Below are 20795 nucleotides of genomic sequence, written 5' to 3'. Positions count from 1 at the left end.
TATATTCTATTGGTATATTTATCTAATGTATAAATAAACGTTTTATAACTTTCATAGTAATTTTCTCCTGGCCTTTTACTTCTTTTTCCCTTTGTTTTCCACAGTTTCCCCAACAGACTGCATTGCCACTCGTGGATTTTTGTTAATCTGAATAGTGAAAAGTGAACTTGACAATAAAACTCGGAAACTGGTCTTTGGAGAGGAGTAGGACTGGAACTACTCTTTCTGTTTTTTCATCATAATTGGTTTATTCGGATGTTTCTTCCATTTAGACCAATGTTAGTAAATTATATTTTCATGATTTTCAAATTTAGTGGTGTAAATAGCATGTGATGATTTATAATTTTAGACATTTCCCCTATGTTTGTGGTTAGCCTCCTTTTGTTGATTTTTTTTTTTTCTTTTCATTGATTATATTTGCTAAAGGTTGTCTATTCCAAAAGAGTCAGCTTTTGGGTTTTATTGATTAACTCAGTTGGCCTTTTGTTTCTAGAATTTGGTTTCTCTTTTTTATTTACAAATTTTATAAGAAGTGTCTGGTGCATACTTTGTTTTCTCTTAATGAGATTCTTTAATGAGATTTTTAACACTTAATTGGGTAACTAAATCCCTTGTTAATATTCTGTGTTGAAGACTCTGCCTTCCCTGGTATGGTGAGATAGACCCTGTTTAGAACCCTTTGGGTATACCTGTTCCCTAGTTAAGAGAAAGAATGTTCACGACCCCAACTCCTGAGACCTGTTTAGACCAGTTAAAGCACCTGCTCAACTCTCTGGTTATCCCCTACTTCTCTGTGAGACATCATTAGTGAATAGTCCTGTTCTTTGCCCAGGGCATTTTTATGTGATTTATCTAGGGGTGGTGGCAATTAAGGAAGGAAAAAACAAAACAAAACATTGTTATGGCAAAATTAAGTATCACTTTCCCTTTTGTTAGAAGTAATAATCAAAATAATCCAAAGCGGGTCTTAAAATGTCATTGACTCCGAAAGAAATTTATTCTTCGGATTTTCTTGTCAGGACAAAACTCCTTAACAGTATCCTTGTAGTAAATACAGTAATGAGTTTAATGCAGTCATTTCATTGCAGATGATAGCTTAATACTGAAGCACAAATTTAGCCTAATTTGATAACCAGAACAAAGATCAGTTTCCTTTATACAGATGTCTGAAAATGGCACCATATAAATTTTGAAGTGATTCCAATAAAAAGTGCACAATCTTGACTATGGAAAAGTGTTCTCCAAAGAATCTGTTGACTTTACATAGCATAGCAAGGAAGAGAACAAAATTTGAAAAATATAAGATTATAAGTATCTGTGTGATACACAGAAAGCTTTTTTTATTGTGGGATTCAATTTTGAAAAGGTTAAACTAATCTTCAAAAATTGAATATTAAGTCTAAAAGTAAGTCAGTTAAATGAAAATACCATATTGCCAAGCCATAACTCATTTTTTGCAATGGGAATAATTTAAGTTTTTTTTACAAAGAAGGCACTTGCACTCTCATTGCATATACTAAATGCCCAAAGTTATTTTGCTATTTTACATGGTAATTAATCTACATAATTCCTTATGAATTTAAGTAACTTGCTTTGTGAGCTAAGGTTTCCCTGTATGCTTTCTATTTGTACAGTACCATAGCAGCAATGATTCTCTAGGAGCTCTTGGTTAGTTTTTCCTCTAGCAAATGCAGATATGGTCCGGGAAATGCATACGGTTGTGTTAGATTACTTGGTTAAAACATCAGCCAAAAGTAAAAAGTGTCCTTAGACCAGCCAGACACTTGACACACACATACACCAATTTTACTTTTAGTCCATGTTGTTAGGGCTTAGTGGGAGGGACAAGCACCCCCAATCCCGACCCTGGGTGCTGAAATCAGCATCTCCTGGGCATATATGGAGTATCCATAAACCATATCCAGTAGACCGTTTATTTTTATCGACTACGCAACAAAGCCCAGTGAAACCATAATCAGGGAGTTTACGTAGGCAGTAACGGGAAAGCTTTATAGCAGCGATGAGTTAAAATAACTTGGGGTCACTGTAGTGAAAAGATGTGGATTTCGGGTTAGGTCTGCGATCTGCAGTCCTGAATAGTTACTGAATAACCTGTGAGCGAGACACCTTCGAGGAAGTTAAAGCTTGGAGCCATCATTGTAAAATGACAGTAAAACTGTCCACCTAGGAGTCCTGGGAGACGTCAGACAGAGGACCGAGGGAGCCCTGCTTGCTTGTCCGCACTCGGCCCCGATCGCAACTCCCACCCGCTCCTCGGAGGCCTGTGCGGGTGTGGGTTGGCGGTTCCGCCCCGCGGGGTTGACTTTTAAAGGCGCGGAGCGGTGCGCGCCGCCCACCACACTGGCTTTCGCTGGCGGGAGCGGGCAGGCGGGGCCGGTGGGGCGGAGGGAAGCCCCCTCCCCCACGCATCATGAGGTGAGGAGGAGGGGTCGACGCCCACCTGGCTGGTGAACTGCCTGCCTGCGGTGCCTAGCGGACTGGCAGAAGGGTCACTCTAGGTGTCCCACCCTCGGGGGGCTTCAGGGAGTGAAGCTTTGGTGGTGCCGCCGAGGTGCTAGGGCTCAGGGGCTCAGTCTGTTCAACTCTGTGCCACCCCCGTGGACTGTAGCCCGCCAGGCTCGTGTGTCCATGGGATTCTCCAGGCAAGAATACTGGAGTGGATTGCCATCTCCCTCCTCCAGGGGCTCTTCCCGACTCAGGGATCGAACCCACGTGTCCTGCGTTGGCAGGCACGTGGATTCTTTACCACTGAGCCATCTGGGAAGTCAGGTTTATGGAACATCTTTGCTGTAACTGGTGGAATTTTGCCAGCATGGTAAAGGGGAGACCCTTGCCAAGCTGCTATAGAAGATGGCAGCACTCCTCACATCTCGTGTGTGTGTGTGTGTGTGTGTGTGTGTGTGTGTGTAGACATGTAGTATTTTAGGGCGTCCTTTGAACTGCATCCTTTAAAGCAGTGATACCAAATAATAGCAAGAATACCTTGGTTTTTATTCTATATCTGCATGATTATCTTGACATTAGAAAACATTTAAACTTTTGTGCATGGCAGACTTTTTTATATATTTTAAGATTGTTATGAAAATCATATGTTTCTCATTCTATAGTATTTTCTGTTTTATATACAGGAGCTTTGTCTTATGGGTCTCTTACTGTTTGGGCTTATGGGAAATGCTATATCCATTTGTTTGCTTTGTCTTCATTTTTTAAAACTAATTTGCTACTACTTAGGGCAATGGGAGATCTTTTTCTTCCAAAATGAAAATAGCTTTATTTCCCCAGATTATATTTATGCTTACATTAAAATTTCAGGTAATACATAAAGCTGTAAAAAAAAAAAAATGAAACAAAAATTAGCTGTATTTGATGCACTCAAAGTTGACTTGGTAGAGTATTGGGTACCATGGTCCAGGAGCTCTCCTGGGTACTGGGGGACTTTGTGAGCAAGACAGTATCTACCTGTGTGCACCTTACATTCTGGTGGGGAAGAGGGACACACACCTCAAAAGTAAATTGACAAGATAGTTGAAGTAGTGAATGCTTCAAAGAAAATGCCTACTTTAGGTGGGGATAATCAGAGGTTTATCTGAGGAAATAACTTCTAGATTTCAGTAGAAGAAGAGAGGGAGCTAAGTCATGGGCATAAAAGAAGACCCAGCATTCCAGTCAGAAATAACAGCAAGTGCAAAGGCCTGAGAAGAGCAAAGAGCTTGAATGCAAAGACCAGGGTAGCTGGACCTTAGTAGAAAGCCAGGGTAAGGTGGAGGGAGTAAGCAAGGGCTGGATTTCACATCGCCACTGAGCAGTGTGTGCAGGGGGGTCTCAGGGCTTAAGTAGGGAAATGAAGTGATCTGGAATACTGATTGATTCACTGGTTATGTGAATGTTTATTGAAACCTAACTGTACCAGGCACTGTTCTGGGCACTGGGGTACAGCATGGAAAAAGATACTCTGTATTCACGAAACTATTATAATAATCTAGTGGTGGGAACATAATCAAATAAACAAGAAAAAGATCAGATATTGGTAAGTGTTATACAGATGATAACCACCATTTAACTCATAGTATATGTTCTTAAGGCCTTTATATATATCTGTGTGTGTGACACACATATTAGTACTTCTTTGTAATCAGCTTTTCTTTCCTCTAAACAGTTTATGGTAGGACATTTTTCTCTGTTACAATAAATGAATAGATTTATTTAAGAGCGTCAATTTTTTTTTTAGGCTAAGTATGGCCAAATTAATACTACATAAATGAAAAAAATACTGGGCATCAACAAAAACTTGTGTACGTCATCTATTTGGAAAGAAGTATCACTTCATGGGAAACAGTGGAAACAGTGTCAGACTTTATATTTTGGGGCTCCAAAATCACCGCAGATGGTGATTGCAGCCATGAAATTAAAAGACTCTTACTCCTTGGAAGGAAACCTATGACCAACCTAGATAGCATATTAAAAAACAGAGGCATTACTTTGCCAACAAAGGTCCATCTAGTCAAGGCTATGGTTTTTCCAGTAGTCATGTATGGATGTGAGAGTTGGACTGTGAAGAAAGCTGAGCGCCGAAGAATTGATGCTTTTGAACTGTGGTGTTGGAGAAGACTCTTGAGAGTCCCTTGGACTGCAAGGAGATCCAACCAGTCCATTCTGAAGGAGATCAGTCCTGGGTATTCTTTGGAAGGACTGATGCTAAAGCTGAAACTCCAGTACTTTGGCCACCTCATGCAAAGAGTTGACTCATTGGAAAAGACCCTGATACTGGGAGGGATTGGGGGCAGGAGGAGAAGGGGACGACAGAGGATGAGATGGCTGGATGGCATCACCGACTCGATGGACGTGAGTTTGAGTGAACTCTGGGAGATGGTGATGGACAGGGAGGCCTTGCGTGCTGCAATTCATGGGGTCACAAAGAGTCGGACACGACTGAGTGACTGAACTGAACTGATGGAGTAACTTCCTTTGGACACACTGACTTATGGCTCTCCACCTTCATTCCGTGTTCCAGCAGCCCCTCGTGATAATTTTGACTTATTAGTGTGGTTTGTCATACACTTCAAGAATGTACCCTAATTAACCTCTGTTGTCATTCTAGTTCCTCATGGATTCTCTTTGCCGGTACATATATTTTAGGATTTTAGTATTCATAAGAGGAATGCAAGGAAGTAGAGGAAAAGAATAGAATGGGAAAGACAGAGATCTCTTCAAAAAAATTAGAGATACCAAGGGAACATTGGAGAAGGAAATGGCAACCCACTCCAGTATTCTTGCCTGGAAAATCTCATGGACAGAGGAGCCTGGCAGGCTATGGTCCATGGGATCACAAGAGTAGGACACAACTTAGCAACTAAACCACCACCACCAAGGCAACATTTCATGCAAGGATGGGCATGATAAAGTACAGAGATGGTAAGGACCTAACAGAGGCAGAAGCAATTAAGAGAAGTAGCAAGAATACACAGGAGAACTATACAAAAAATGTCTGAATGACCCAAATAAACATGATGGTGTGGTCACTCACCTAGAGTCAGACATCCTAGAGTGTGAAGTCAAGTGGGCCTTAGGAAGCATCACTACGAACAAAGCTAGTGGAGGTGATGGAATACCAGCTGAGCTATTTCAAATCCTTAAAGATGATGCTGTTAAAGTGCTATACTCAGCAATGTCAGCAAATTTGAAAAACTTAGCAGTGGCCACAGGACCAGAAAAGGTCAGTTTTCCTTCCACTCCCAAAGAAGGGCAGTGCCAAAGATTATGTTCAAACTACTGGATGATTGCACTCATTTCACATGCTAATAAGGTTATGCTCAAAATCCTGAAGCTAGGCTTCAGCAGTCCATGAACTGAGAACTTCCAGATGTATGAGCTGGGTTTAGAAAGACAGAAGAATCAGATCAAATTGCCAGCATCCATTGGATCATAGAAAAGCAAGGGAATTCCAAAAAACATCTGCTTCTACTTCATTGACTATGGAAAAGCCTTTGACTATGTGGATCACAACAAACTGGAAAATTATTCAAGAGATGGGAATACCAAACCACCTTACCTGTCTCCTTAGAAACCTGGATGTGGATCAGAAAGAAACAGTTAGAACCTTACATGGAACAACAGACTGGTTCAAAATTGGGAAAAGAGGATGTCAAGGCTGTATTTTGTCACCCTGCTTATTTAATTTATATGCAGGGTGAAAGTGTTAGTTGCTCAGTCGTGTCCAACTCTTTTTAACCCCATGGACTATAGCCCACCAGGTTCTTCTCTCCATGGAATTCTGGATGCAGGAATACTGGAGTGGGTTGCCATTTCCTACTCCAAGGGATCTTCCCAACCCAGGGATTAAACATGGCTCTCCTGCATTGCAGGCAGATTCTTTATCGTCTGGGTCATGAGGAAAGACCTAGTGCTCATGATTTGCAGGGTACATCATGCAAAATGCCAGGCTGGATGAATCCCAAGCTGGAATCAAGATTGCCAGGAGAAATATCAACAGCCTCAGATATGCAGATGACACCACCCTTATGGCAGAAAGTGAAGAGGAACTAAAGAGCCTCTGGATGAGGGCGAAAGAGGAGAGTGAAGAAGCTGGCTTAAAACTCAACATTGAAAAAACTAAGATCATGGTATCCAGTCCCATCACTTCATGGCAAATGGATAGGGAAAAAGTTTGGAACAGTGACAGATTTTATTTTCTTGGGCTTCAGAATCACTGTGGACAGTAACTGTACCCATGACATTAAAAGATACCTGCTCCTTGGAAGGAAAGCTGTGACAAACCTAGACAGCAGGTTAAAAAGCGGAGACATACATTACTTTGCTGACAAAGGTTCATCTAGTCAAAGCTATGATTTTTCCAGTAGTCATATATGGATTTGAGAGTTGGACCATAAAGAAAACTGAGTGCTGAAGAATTGATATTTTTGAACTGTGGTACTGGAGAAGACTCTTAAGAGTCCCTTGGACTGCAAGGAGTCAATCCTAAAGGAAATTAACCCTAAATCATCATTGGAAGGACTGATGCTGAAGCTGAAGCTCCAATACTTTGGCCACCTGATGCAAAGTGCCACTCATTGAAAAAGACCCTGATGCTGGGAAAGTGATGAAAGTGAAAGTGACATCACTCAGTTGTGTCCAACTCTTAGCGATGTCCAACTCTTTGCGACCCCATGGGCTGTAGCCTACCACGCTCCTCCGTCCATGGGATTTTCCAGGCAAGAGTACTGGAGTGGGTTGCCATTTTCTTCTCCAGAGGATCTTCCTGACCCAGGGATTGAACCCGGGTCTTCTGCATTGTAGGCATACGCTTTAACATCTGAGCTACCAGGGAAGTCCACGATCCTGGGAAAGATTGAAGGCAAAAGGAGAAGAGGGCAGCAGAAGTTGAGATGGTTAGATGGTATCACTGACTCAGTGGACATGAGTTTGAGCAAATCCTGGGAGACAGTGAAGGTCAGGGAAGCCATGGGGTCACACAGAGTTGGACACAACTTAGTGACTAAACAACAACAATTCATAAGAGCTAGATCTATAGTTTCCTTTCTTATGTATTTTCTTTGTCAGATTTTAGTGTTTGCTTTATAAAAACAAATTGGGAAGCTGTGCTCCTTTTTCTGAATTTTAGAACAGATTAAATTGCATAAGTATAATTTTTCCTTTCAGTTATCAAATGCATATTTACTAAATATCCACTATGTGCCAGGCATTGGGCTGATGCTGGATAATCAGAAGTAAATAAAACAGACATGATTCCTGTCCTCATAGGGCTTGATTTATTAGGGTAGTAGACATTGGTGAAATAATTATGATTATGTAATTATAAACTATGATAAGTACTCTGGGGGAAAAATAGAGTGCTTTAAAATAATAGCATTGATGATCTACTTTGTTCTTTTCGTATATTTGAGTAAATGGTTATTGAGTTCATAGGCACTAAAAATTCTTTTAAATTAATATTTGTTGAAGATTTGATATGTAATTAGGTCTGTGGTAAATACTTAAATAAAATGAGGTCTTCATAATTATAAAAGTGGAAATAAAAATAATGGTAGTAGTAGCCACTGTGATAGATGGTATATTGCATATTTTTATTGAGACATATTAAGTAGACACTTCAGTTATATGACATGTCCAATTGTTCACTCCTCTGGAAATCCCACTAAGGTTATAGTAAAAGAATAAAGATAAAAATCCACAAAGATCAAGAGAATGAGGAAGGAGAAGATAAATGAAATCAGTATTTGGGAAACTAGAAAGAAGATGTTGTTGTTTAGTCTCTCAGTAGTGTCCAACTGTTTTGCGGCCCCATGACTGTAACCCACCACGTACTCCTGTCCATGGGATTTCCTAGACAAGAATATTGGAGTGAGTTGCCATTTCCTCCTCCAGGGGATATTCCTGACCCAGGGATGGAACCTATATCTCCTGCATTGCAGGCAGATTCTTTACCACTGAGCCACTTTCTGTGGGGAAGCTCATGGAAAGAAGGTAGTTAAATACTAAATGATTTAGTGGATTAGACAGTGCTGAAGAGAATAAGCTAACAAGAGAAGCAAGCTGATTTCCTTCACAGAATCTGGGAAAGGATCGGGATGTAGAGGTACCAAGCTTTTCTCAAGGTAGAAATACCGGTGGAATAGAAATAGAAGTGATTGATCTTCTTCACTCCACACACCCAGATAGCCACCTTCCTTCTACCCTGACAGAAGACTGAAGGTTTATAGTCAGGAGACATGAACTAGGCAGGCTCTAGACAACTGAGGTTGGGGTGAAGATCCTAAATAAAGATGAGGATTAAGTGAAAGTTAGCATATGGAATGGTGAAACCAGAGCTGTCTTTTTTTGTGTAGTTCTCAAAACTAGTAGTCAAGCTTTTGTGTGTTATAGTGTGTTAATTGCTCAGTCATGTCAGACTCTTTGTGACCCCATAGACTGTTGCCCACCAGGCTTTTCTGTCCATGGGATTCTCTAGGCAAGAATACTGGAGTGTGTAGCCATTTCCTTCTCCAGGGAATCTTCCCTACCCAGGGATCAAACCCGGGTCTCCTGCATTTCCAGCAGATTCTTTACCATATGAGCCACTTATGCTTCCCCTCAACAGGGTATTAAAGGATTCTTTTCTGGGGAAACTTATCAATCCACAACAAAATATTTAACAGATAGGACTTTTTGAGTTCACTTGATTAAATCAGCAGCTGCATCACCATCAGATCTCCTGGAAGAGTGGCAGCTGCTGGTCAGGAAGTGGTGCTCATGCGTTAGACTTTCAGTCAGCGTTAAGTGCCTCACAGTTAAACCTAAACAGACAGCCAAGGATCACCAGTCATTTGCTGTAAGTCTGTAACACAGAAGAGACCAAGCAGGAATAAACAAGTAGAAAATAAAAGGAGCTTGATAGAAATTAGATTTACTGCAGGTAACAGAGGAGAAACTTTAACAAAATGAAACAGTAGTATCTTTAAAGAGAAAAAAGAAGATGTAACTTACATGAAAGAAGAGATTCTATTTTTTAAAAGAGGAATTATTCAGAAAACAGGAAGAGATTAGATAATAAAGCTGAAGAACTCTCCTAAAAACAGCCACACCTATTAGAATCTGCAACAACATACAGTGGATACATAATGATACAAACAGCCACTGTCATTGAGATGGGATGTGTCATGAAATGTTTCAGAGAGGCACTGATACTTGAAATCTGAGCAAGTATTCAAATGACAAGGAAGCCAAAAAAGGGGGAGTACTAGTGTATACGATTTCAAGGCAATATAAGTAGGAGCAAATGCAGAGATAGAAGCATGATACACATGAGAAACTGCAAGCAGTTCATTATTTGGGAAATTCAATATGCTTTACAAAAAAATAACATGTATAGTTATATATACCTTTTTTCAAAAAGGATTTGTGGTGGAGTTGTGTGGATTTATTTAAAATTCTTTAGAAAAGTAGCAGTATTGATGGTATCCATTCATTATTTATGTCGAGAGGAGAATTAAATTGTGAGTCAGGAAACCAGGATTCTAGTGCAGACCTACCACTGACTTGTTCTAAGACCTTAGTGTGATGATGTCAATGACCGCCTTCCAATAATTATCTCCCCTTTTCTTACCTTCCCCCAGATCACAATTTTGCCTAGATTTGGGGGAGAATCTCATGCTTCAGGAGTGGCATGGGAGGATGAGAGTGGTGGGGCTATGTGAATATTACTCTAAGCTCATTACAGTAATTCTACTCTCCTTGGTTCGTGGCTGTTTTAGTAAAAACATGTGACTCAATTCTGGCCAGTGAGGTGAGAATGGCCACCTGCAGAGAGAATTCTGAGAAAGTTTTCTCACAAAGGACAAAGGAAAAGATGCTCTCTCCGCCTTCATCTTATTCTAGCTCTGAAGATGTGTTTGAGTCCAGTGTAGTGATGCAACAGAGCCATTTTCAGTCTTAAGGGTTCCCTCCTTTGCTCCTTCATCCAAGGATTGTTTTTTAAAAATATGGTGCCTTTATTGCTACTCCTCTTGTAACTTGCAAGTGTAATCTGGCTTTGGAGGGTTTTGACTTCCTTTGAGGTGGAAGAGATTTCCAACTCAACTGGTTTCCTCTTTGAGACCAGTGTCACCAGAAGACACAACCCTTGCTTCCCAGAGGTCACTCTAGGAATATTTTGTGATCACATTATAAGATCCCTGGGCTTCACAGGCACTTTCATTGTAAACACTTTTTCAATGAGATAGTTTCACTTGTCTCATGAAATCCAAGGTATAGCATAGTACTAGATACATAATAGTCAGCGCTAACAGTTTCGTTTAATGAAGGTTGAATCATATACTACACAATTGCACTCATCTCACACGCTAGTAAAGTAATGCTCAAAATTTTCCAAGCCAGGCTTCAGCAATACGTGAACCGTGAACTTCCAGATGTTCAAGCTTGTTTTAGAAAAGGCAGAGGAACCAGAGATCAAATTGCCAGCATCTGCTGGATCATCGAAAAAGCAAGAGAGTTCCAGAAAATCATATATTTCTGCTTTATTGACTATGCCAAAGCCTTTTACTGTGTGGATCACAATAAACTGGAAAATTCTGAAAGAGATGGGAATATCAGACCACCTGTCCTGCCTCTTGAGAAACCTGTATGCAGTTCAGGAAGCAACAGTTAGAACGGGACATGGAACAACAGACTGGTTCCAAATAGGAAAAGGAGTATGTCAAGGCTGTATATTGTCACCCTGTCTATTTAGCTTATATGCAGAGTACATCATGAGAAAAGCTGGGCTGGAAGAAGCACAAGCTGGAATCAAGATTGCCGGGAGAAATATCAGTAACCTCAGATATGCAGATGATACCACCCTTATGGCAGAAAGTGAAGAGGAACTAAAAAGCCTCTTGCTGAAAGTGAAAGAGGGGAGTGAAAAGTTGGCTTAAAGCTCAACATTCAGAACACTAAGATCAGGGCATCTGGTCCCATCACTTCATGGGAAATAGATGGGGAAACAGTGGAAACAGTGTCAGACTTTATTTTTTGGGGCTCCAAAATCACTGCAGATGGTGATTGCAGCCATGAAATTAAAAGACGCTTACTCCTTGGAAGGAAAGTTATGACCAACCTAGATAGCATATTGAAAAGCAGAGACATTACTTTGCCAACAAAGGTCTCTCTAGTCAAGGCTATGGTTTTTCCAGTAGTCACGTATGGATGTGAGAGTTGGACTGTGAAGAAAGCTGAGCGCCAAACAATTGATGCGTTTGAACTGTGGTGCTGGAAAATTCCTTTACGAATCCCTTGGACTGCAAGGAGATCCAACCAGTCCATCCTAAAGGAGATCAGTCCTGGGTGTTCATTGGAAGGACTGATGCTGAGGCTGAAACTCCAATACTGTGGCTACTTCATGTGAAGAGTTGACTCAGTGGAAAAGACTCTGATGCTGGAAGGGATTGGGGGCAGGAGGAGAAGGGGACGACAGAGGATGATATGGCTGGATGGCATCACCGACTTGATGCACATGAGTTTGAGTGAACTCCAAGAGTTGGTGATGGACAGGGAGGCCTGGCGTGCTGTGATTCATGGGGTCGCAAAGAGTCGGACACGACTGAGCGACTGAACTGAACTGAATTTAGGGGTAGAGAGAGGTTTTATTTGTGTTCTGTTTGATTTTATTATTTCCAATCAGTAGAACATGAGTGTGGTTCTATAATCTGTTTACTTTGAGAGGCTTTTTTCCTCATCTAAGACTGTACCACCCTGATCTTGTCTGAAAGGTTTTTTTCAATAAGGCAAAAGTGATTTCTATTTATTTCTGTGAAGAAAATTTCCTTTAAAAATTAAAGGATTGGAGAAACAACATTTCAGTTTATGTGTGTTATTACTTCTTATAGAGCAAATCAGTAGGGCTTTAGCCTTTAGCTCTGGAGACTTGACAAAGTAAATATTACAAAATTGTACCTAATGCTCAGTAAACATTTATTTATATAGTAGATATGCCCAAAATAGAACTACTCACTTTATGATTTAATTTTCTCTTTTTTTGTTTTAGCATTTATGACATTAACAGGGAACAGGAGTATGTCAAGAATTCTGGGGGTATACTTGGTGAAAATGAATTAAGACCACCCTCCCAGCTGCATCCCCTCTTAGAGAAGACTGAGACAGGGTTCATTTCAAAAAAGAGTGGGTATTAAACAAATGGTCTAAGTTATTGCTGATGAATCCAGAGTTGAACAATGCAGTTTTTAAAATTTTAATTTAGATCATGTAAATGCAAGGACTTTAAAAAAAATTATAATTTCCAGTAGCTGCAAAATGTTTTTAATTATTAGTCCAAAATTGATAGGTAATTAAGTTTTCAAATTGCATCAGAAAATGTATCTGTTCAAGAGAAATTGTCACTCTCTGTATTTCTTTGAAATTATTTATTTTACTTGATTTTAAGTTGAGATATGTTAAATAGTAGAAGTAATACATGCTTATATAAGAAAAATCTAAATTGTAGTAACATATGTAAGGTAAAAGTACAAGGTCTCCTTTTTGTCTGCTCCCCAGTCACCATTGGCATAAACACTGTTAATAACTGTTGGATTTCCTATCTCTTTCTAGATCTTTTTCTGTATACTTTCAAACACATAATTTTTTTTACCAAAATAATATTATATAATGCATTTATTCACTCAGTAGTATACAGTAGATATCTTCGTACATTAGTATATACAGATTTACTTTGTTTTCATTTAATAGTTGCAAGGTGTTTCCCTGTTGATGGCAGTTTAGGTTATCTCCAAGGCTTCCCTGGTGTCTTAATTGGTAAAGAACCTGCCTGCAATATGGGATACCTTGGTTTGATCCCCGGGTTGGGAAGATCCCCTGGAGAAGGGAATGGTTACCCACTCCAGTATTCTGGCCTGGAGAATTCCATGGACTGTATAGTCCATGGAGTCACAAAGAGTCCAACAGGACTGAGCGACTTTCACTTTCACTTAGGTTATCTCCATTGTTTTTCGTGTTATAGTTGCTGGTGTGTGGAACATCCTTGTACGTATCACCTCTGCACTTTGCTAATATTTTTGAGGAATAGATACCCAGGAATGAAATGGTTATTTAGTATGCCCATTTAAGTTTTTGTTACTTCCTGACAAATTGTGTTCTGAACAAGTTGTATTTATCTTAAACTGGCAGTCCTTTGATATCTTAAAGGTATCAAAGATACCTTTTCAGATTAGGTGATTAAGGACTGGGCTGTTCCTTCAACAACTATCAAATAACCTACTTAGAGGAGATAAACTATATAGGCATCTAGAGTGGAAATGCTGTTGCTTAATCACAGGCAGCATATGTCCAGGGGAGTTGTAGAAGTGGTTAGTTTCTGTTAGAATTATTGTGACACCTAAGGTGTTGCCATTTGTTCATCTCATTATTTGCTTACAGACCAGATGCTTATAAAATGGAAAACAGATGCTTGTGACATAGCATGAGAAATTGGTTTATAATTTCCTTGTCTCTCTTATTAGAAGTTAGAGAAAGAAGTGTCCCTTGTGTCAAGTCACTCAGTATCCCTGATGGAGTTTGAGATAGGGGAGATGATTCAGGGCACTGTGAGCAGAGTCCAACTTCTCATGTCAAGCTTGACCTAACTTTTAAGATAAAATCCACAAATAGCAGAGCTGCTGCTGCTGTTAAGGCATTTCAGTTGTGTCTGACTCTGTGCGACCCCATAGACGGCAGCCTACCAGGCTCCCCGTCCCTGGGATTCTCCAGGCAAGAACAAGGAGTGGGTTGCCATTTCCTTCTCCAGTGCATGAAAGTGAAAAGTGAAAGTGAAGTCACGCAGTCGTGTCTGACTCTTAGTGACCCCATGGACTGCAGCCTACCAGGCTCCTCTGTCCATGGGATTTTCCAGGCAAGAGAAATGTACCCAAAGCCAGGTGCTACAGTAAAGAGCATTAACTCAGTTTTTACAGCCATTTCGATTGAACTTAAATTTTTTCCATGTGCACTCTGTTTGTCACTTAAGTCTTAGGGGACACTTTTTACACTTTATAATCAGATATTTTTCAAGTTACCCTCTTAGATGTTGTTTAAATTTCTTTGTGGAATAGCCCCCTCTTCTTTCTCTTAATATTCTGATACTCTTGAATGGTTTAAATAAAGCATGTGTATTGCTCAGCAAAAAAGATAAAACTTTCCTTTTATTCAGTGCTCCTTGTTTTGTACACTTGTTAGGTGATTAAATGAGAGTGCGTTGTGTGGGCAGAGACTTCTCAATAAACATTCTCATCTATCTCCTTACATAAAGAGCAGGAAACATGTACTTTCTTGAGAGTATAATCGAGGTTATTTATTATGAAATCATAAAAGATTCAGAATTTACCATGTTTTTTCCATTAAGTTTTATTTTTATATGCTTTTCCTTCTGCCAACTGTAAAATTATTACTTTAATAACGTATGGCTATTGAGTGCTAACCTAAAAGGAGAAGCATTTTCAACTGTAAATAGTCTTAGAAATTACAATATGAAAGTACAAAATAAGTGATTTACTTGTTCTGCCTTGTTTATTTTAAATCATTACCATTAGTCATAGCTTTATTGGGAACTGTATTCCCCACACTGTGTTAGACAGGTTTTTGGTTTTTTTTTTTTAATTGCATTATTTCTCCCATGTTTGAAGTTTATTATTGTGCATTGACACTCAAAATTGGGGAAATACGTAGTTTTTACTACTTCTGAAATTTAAAATCTGTGCCTATCTGTTAACATTGTGTACAATTTAAGATAGTTGGTAATCATAGTTTGTTCATTTCCAGAACTACAAGAACTTTTTTAAGCAAAATCTTTCACAGATATGGAGCCTAAGAGTATACTTAGATTTTTAAAATATAGTCTTTTTAAAAATATTAAATATTAATACTGGGTTCCAAAAATTATGATTTTTAAGGGAATCTTGATTTTAATTTGAGCTAGCAGTACAGATTATTTGTAAAATGAACTTGGAAGTACGTAGGCTTCCCAGTTTGTTTTGACTTATTAGCTGAACAAAGTCAATAACTTTGAAAAAGTTAAATTTCAATAAATTTGAAAAAGCCAAATTTTTAATTACTATCATTGGTGTTTTGCTATTTGAAGGACTTTAGAATATCTTTTTTTTTTAATAGCATTGGTATATTGATCCAGTATTCTTGCCTGGAGAATTCCATGGACAGAGGAGCCTGGCAGGCTACAGTCCATGGGGTCACAAAGCAAGTCGGACACAACTGAGTGACTTTCACTTTCACTTCATTATATTAATATTGAAAGAGAGAAGATGAAACTGAGGAAAAATAAAAATAAATGTTTCATCTTTTTCTTCCTTCCTTGCTATTTATAATCTTTTATTTTTTGATTCTAGGAAGTTTTGTTATTAAAAGCATTTTCAAATTACCTTGTGAATTAAAGTGTTAGGACAGTTTAGTACAAATTAATTTTACTGAAATGTTTGTTTTAATTTATGTAATAGTTTAGGGTTTTTTTTAAATCTGTTGTTCATAAATTAATTTTATTTAAAAAGCTTATATTCTCTTCAGCTTTTGAATTTTAATGTAATTGGCTGAGTTCTGATAAAAGTAGGAAAACCATATTAACATACTTATTTATACTGTAAGGTCAAAACTTCCAGTGTTATATACATTACTGTGTTCTCTTTAGAAGTAATCTGTGTGTATCCTTTTCCCCACCTTGGTTAAAGAGAATAGAGGATCCATATAGAAAGGAGTAAACAAAGCAAATAGTTAAATGTTATGAGACTTCATTAGTCTCAGTTCTCGCTGAGTGAGGACTTGTAAAAAGGACAAAGGCCCAACCAGGAAAATTGCTTGATTGGGTCATTAATTCTCAACTATAGGAAACATGGCTTTCATAGGAGAGGTAGCCTAGCATCTCTCAGATGGTACATGGGTATGGTTTGAAAAAAGCACTTTCAAAAAAAGTAATAAATTTTTATTTTCATAAAATGATAATTTTGTAATATAATCCGTAAGAAGTAAAGTTCAGTAGACATTTCCAGGCTGATGAGGAAGGCTCAGAGAAAAACAATTTCTGATGTGTTTGCTGAGTGTGCAGTTCAGTTCAGTTGCTCAGTCATGTCTGATTCTTTGTGACCCCATGGTTTGCAGCACGCCAGGCCTCCCTGTCCAACACCAACTCTCCCAGAGTTTACTCAAACTCATGTCCATTGAATCGGTGATGGCATCCAGCCATCTTATCCTCTGTCATCCCCTTCTCCTCCTGCCTTCAATCTTTCCCAGGATCAGGGTCTTTTCAAATGAGTCAGCTCTTCGCATCAGGTGGCCAAAGTATTGGAGTTGCAGCTTCAGCATCAGTCCTTCCAGTGAATATTCAGGACTGATTTCCTTTAGGATGGACTTGTTGGATCTCCTTGCTGCTCAAGGGACTCTCAGGAGTCTTCTCCAGCACCACAGTTCGAAAGCATCAATTGTTCTGTGCTCAGCTTTCTTTATAGTCCAACTCTCATAGCCATACATGACTACTGGAAAAACCATAGCCTTGACTAGACGGACCTTTGTTGGCAAAGTAATGTCTCTGCTTTTTAATATACTGTCTAGTTTGGTCATAACTTTTCTTCCAAGGAGCAAGCATCTTTTAATTTCATGGCTGCAGTCACCATCTGCAGTGATTTTGGAGCCCAAAAAAATAAAGTCTGTCACTGTTTCCACTGTTTACCCATCTATTTGCCATAAAGTGATGGGATTGGATTCTGTGATCTTAGTTTCTGAATGTCGAGTTTTAAGCCAACTTTTTCACTCTCCTTTACTTTCATCAGAGGCTCTTTAGTTCTTTGCTTTCTGCCATAAGTGTGGTATCATCTGTGTATCTGAGGTTATTGATATTTCTCCAGCAATCTTGATTCCAGCTTGTGCTTCATCCAGTCCAGCATTTCTCATGATGTACTCTGCATATAAATTAAATAAGCAGGGTGACAATACACAGCCTTGACATACTCTTTTCCCAATTTGGAACCAGTCTGTTGTTCCTTGTTCAGTTCTATCTGTTGCTTCTTGACCTGCATACAGATTTCTCAGAAGGCAGGTCAGATGGTCTGGTATTCTCATCTCTCGAAGAATTTTCCACAGTTTATGGTGGTCCACACAGTCAAAGGCTTTGGAGTAGTCAGTAGAGCAGAAGTAGATGTTTTTCTGACCTCTCTTGCTTTTTCGATGATCCAGCAGATGTTGGCAATTTGATCTCTGGTTCCTCGGCCTTTTCTAAATCCAGGTTGAACATCTGGAAGTTCACAGTTCACATTCTGTTGAAGCCTGGCTTGGAGAATTTTGAGTATTACTTTACTAGTGTGTGAGATGAGTGCAATTGTGTGGTAGTTTGAGCATTCTTTGGCATTGCCTTTCTTTGGGATTGGAATGAAAACTGACCTTTTCTAGTCCTGTGGCCACTGCTGAGTTTTCCAAATCTGCTGGCATATTGAGGGCAGCACTTTCACAGCATCATCTTTTAGGATTTGAAATAGCTCAGTTGGAATTCCTTCACCTCCACTAGCTTTCTTCGTAGTGATGCTTCCTAAGGCCCACTTGACTTCACATTCCAGGATGTCTGGCTCTAGGTGAGTGATCATGCCATCGTGATTATCTGGGTCATGAAGATCTTTTTTGTATAGTTCTTCTGTGTATTCTTGCCACCTCTTAATACCTCCTGCTTCTGTCATGTTCATACCATTTTTGTACTTTATAGCGCCCATCTTTGCATGAAATGTTCCCTTGGTGTCTCTGATTTTCTTGAAGAGATCTCTAGTCTTTTCCATTCTGTTGTTTTCCTCTATTTTTTTGCATTGATCTCTGAGGAAGCCTTTCTTATCTCTCCTTGTTATTCCTTGGAACTCTGCTTTCAGATGGGTATATCTTTCTTTTTCTCTTTTGCCTTTTGCTTCTCTTCTTTTCATAGCTATTTGTAAGACCTCCTCAGACAACCATTTTGCCTTTTTGCATTTCTTTTTCTTGGGGATCGTCTTGATCCCTGCCTTCTATACAGTGTCACGAACCTCCATCCATAGTTCTTCAGGCACTCTATCAGATCTGATCCCTTGAATCTATTTGTCACTTCCACTGTATACTCATAAGGGATTTGATTTAGGTCATACCTGAATGGTCTAATGGTTTTTCCCTACTTTTCTCAATTTAAGTCTGAATTTGGCAATAAGGAGTTCATGATCTGAGCCACAGTCAGCTCCCAGTCTTGTTTTTGCTGACTGTATAGAGCTTCTCCATCTTTGGCTGCAAAGAATATAATAAATCTGATTTTCATATTGACCATCTGGTGATGTCCATGTGTAGAGTCTTCTCTTGTGTTGTTGGAAGAGGGTGTTTGCTATGACCTGTGTGCTCTCTTGGCAAAACTCTTTATAGCCTTTGCTCCTTTCATTCTGTACTCCAGGGTCAAATGAGTATGCAGTAGTAGCCCCTTTCCATGGAACCTCACAGACTTCTCTCTAGATTTGGTGAGCCACTGGGAAGGTTAAGTTTATCAAAATGTGGCCTGCTGCTGCTGCAAAGTCGCTTCAGTTGTGTCCGAGTCTGTGTGACCCTATAGACGGCAGCCCACCAGGCTCCTCTGTCCCTGGGATTCTCCAGGCAAGAACACTGGAGTGAGTGGCCATTTCCTTCTCCAGTGCATGAAAGTGAAAAGTGAAAGTGAAGTCGCTCAGTCGCATCCAACTCCTAGCAACCCCATGGACTGCAGCCTACCAGGCTCCTCCGTCCATGGGATTTTCCAGGCAAGAGTACTGGAGTGGGCTGCCACTGACTTCTCCAAAATGTGGCCTAGATTTACAAAAACTTAGGAACAAGAAGCATTGATTTAAGCAGTCGCTGACCTCCAGCTTGACACTATAGATGCATCTGCTTTTACAGCCTTGATTACAGCACCAGCTTTAAACCTAAAAGGATTTACTCTTGCATTAAAAGTAATTCATCCATTGTTATAATCCATTTAGGTTATTTTCATCTAGTATGAGGTCTTTGAAGATAGTCCAGATATGGTGGCCAGAACATAATGGAAATGTCTTTGTTATGCAGGAAGGAAATGAATGACTTGGTCCCTGATATTTAGTGTGCCACTTTCCCCAGCCTTTGGTTATCTTAAACAGTTGCATTATTTTTGTGTTTTACAGTTTTTGAGACAGTATCCTTGAGTTCAGACTCTCTCTTCCAGAGGACAGTTTCAATTCTCCATACTTCTTACTTGGACTCTGCATCTGAGCATGGTTTTCAGTACAGTCAAGTGACTTTGGTGAAAAATGACATTTTCTTAAATGAGGTGAGGTGCTTGGTACACACTGTGTCTGTGGTTAGTTTTATTTTAGTTTTAAAGAAATAGACCTATCATTTTTTATATTTGAGCCTACTTCTTTTTAGCTATCACATTTTAGCAAGATAAACGATCCTTGGTAATAATCACTTGAAAGGTAATTGTAATGTATTCTAGGGAATAGAAAAATAATAAATTTCATTAGTCTTTTAGCAGGAGGAATTCAGTTGATGCATTTTTTAAAAATTAATTTGCAAGGCAAAATAACATGTTTATAACATTTGATTATTCTCTTTATACAGTACAAAGCTTTTTACCAAGAAAAAAAAGCTAGTAACTATACTCACGAAGAACTTCAAGAAACTTACGGGTTTCTTCTGTTTGAAACTGAAAATCAGGTAAGGAAATTTGGTCTTAGAAAATTAATTTTATGATATTAAGGTACAAAATTAATTATGTCATTAAAGTTAAACATTGATTCTATAAAATTTGTAACATTACCAGTTCATCAGTCTTTTTTAGGTAGCAGTGTAAATGACAATGAAAGCTTCTCATGAAAGAGATTTAATTTCTACAACTTTTTAAGGTTTTCTTTAGTTTTATCTTAAATACATTTGTAAGCTTGTAGTGAGATTTCAATTAATACAGACTTCTTAATATTAATAACGCCTTTTAATGGAGTGAATGGATATTTTTCCATTCTGGATCATTGTTTACATAGATATCTTCTATTTCTCGTGGAAGTTTCTTCAAGTTTAAATTACATGGTTTTGGGGATAAGATGAACACTTTCAGCATTCTAGTTACTTGGGATTGTTTCATGCTGTTTTGAAAATTGAACATATATATTGTTGCTTATACCTAAATTGTGGAGAAAGAAACTGCTGTGTGCAGGTATGTCTCCAAAGACACTTCTAGATACACTTTCATCAGTGCCAGAGATCTGTGATCCAGCTTAAAGTAATTCACAGGTAGTATTTTGGTTGGGATC

At 39.0% G+C, this 20795-nt stretch overlaps 1 protein-coding gene across 7 annotated transcripts in view; it reads left to right on the top strand.

The window, feature by feature from the left end:
* Positions 1–20795, top strand: part of TASOR2 (transcription activation suppressor family member 2) — a 66602-nt gene that overhangs the window by 5594 nt on the left and 40213 nt on the right. For 6 of the 7 annotated variants that reach the window (XM_055544146.1, XM_055544149.1, XM_055544148.1 and 3 more), the window contains 4 exons: positions 105–278; positions 12536–12669; positions 19668–19813; positions 20107–20202. In XM_055544146.1, coding sequence (XP_055400121.1) covers positions 256–278; positions 12536–12669; positions 19668–19813; positions 20107–20202 — 399 coding nt within the window. In that variant the 5' untranslated portion in view covers positions 105–255. The remainder of the gene's footprint in view (positions 1–104; positions 279–12535; positions 12670–19667; positions 19814–20106; positions 20203–20795) is intronic. The other variant, XM_055544147.1, reaches the window with a different exon arrangement.

This window comes from Bubalus kerabau, chromosome 13 (genome assembly GCF_029407905.1).
Source record: "Bubalus kerabau isolate K-KA32 ecotype Philippines breed swamp buffalo chromosome 13, PCC_UOA_SB_1v2, whole genome shotgun sequence".
NCBI lineage: Eukaryota > Metazoa > Chordata > Mammalia > Artiodactyla > Bovidae > Bubalus > Bubalus kerabau.
Note: the sequence above shows the minus strand (reverse complement) of the source record. Positions and strands in the feature narration are given on the sequence as shown.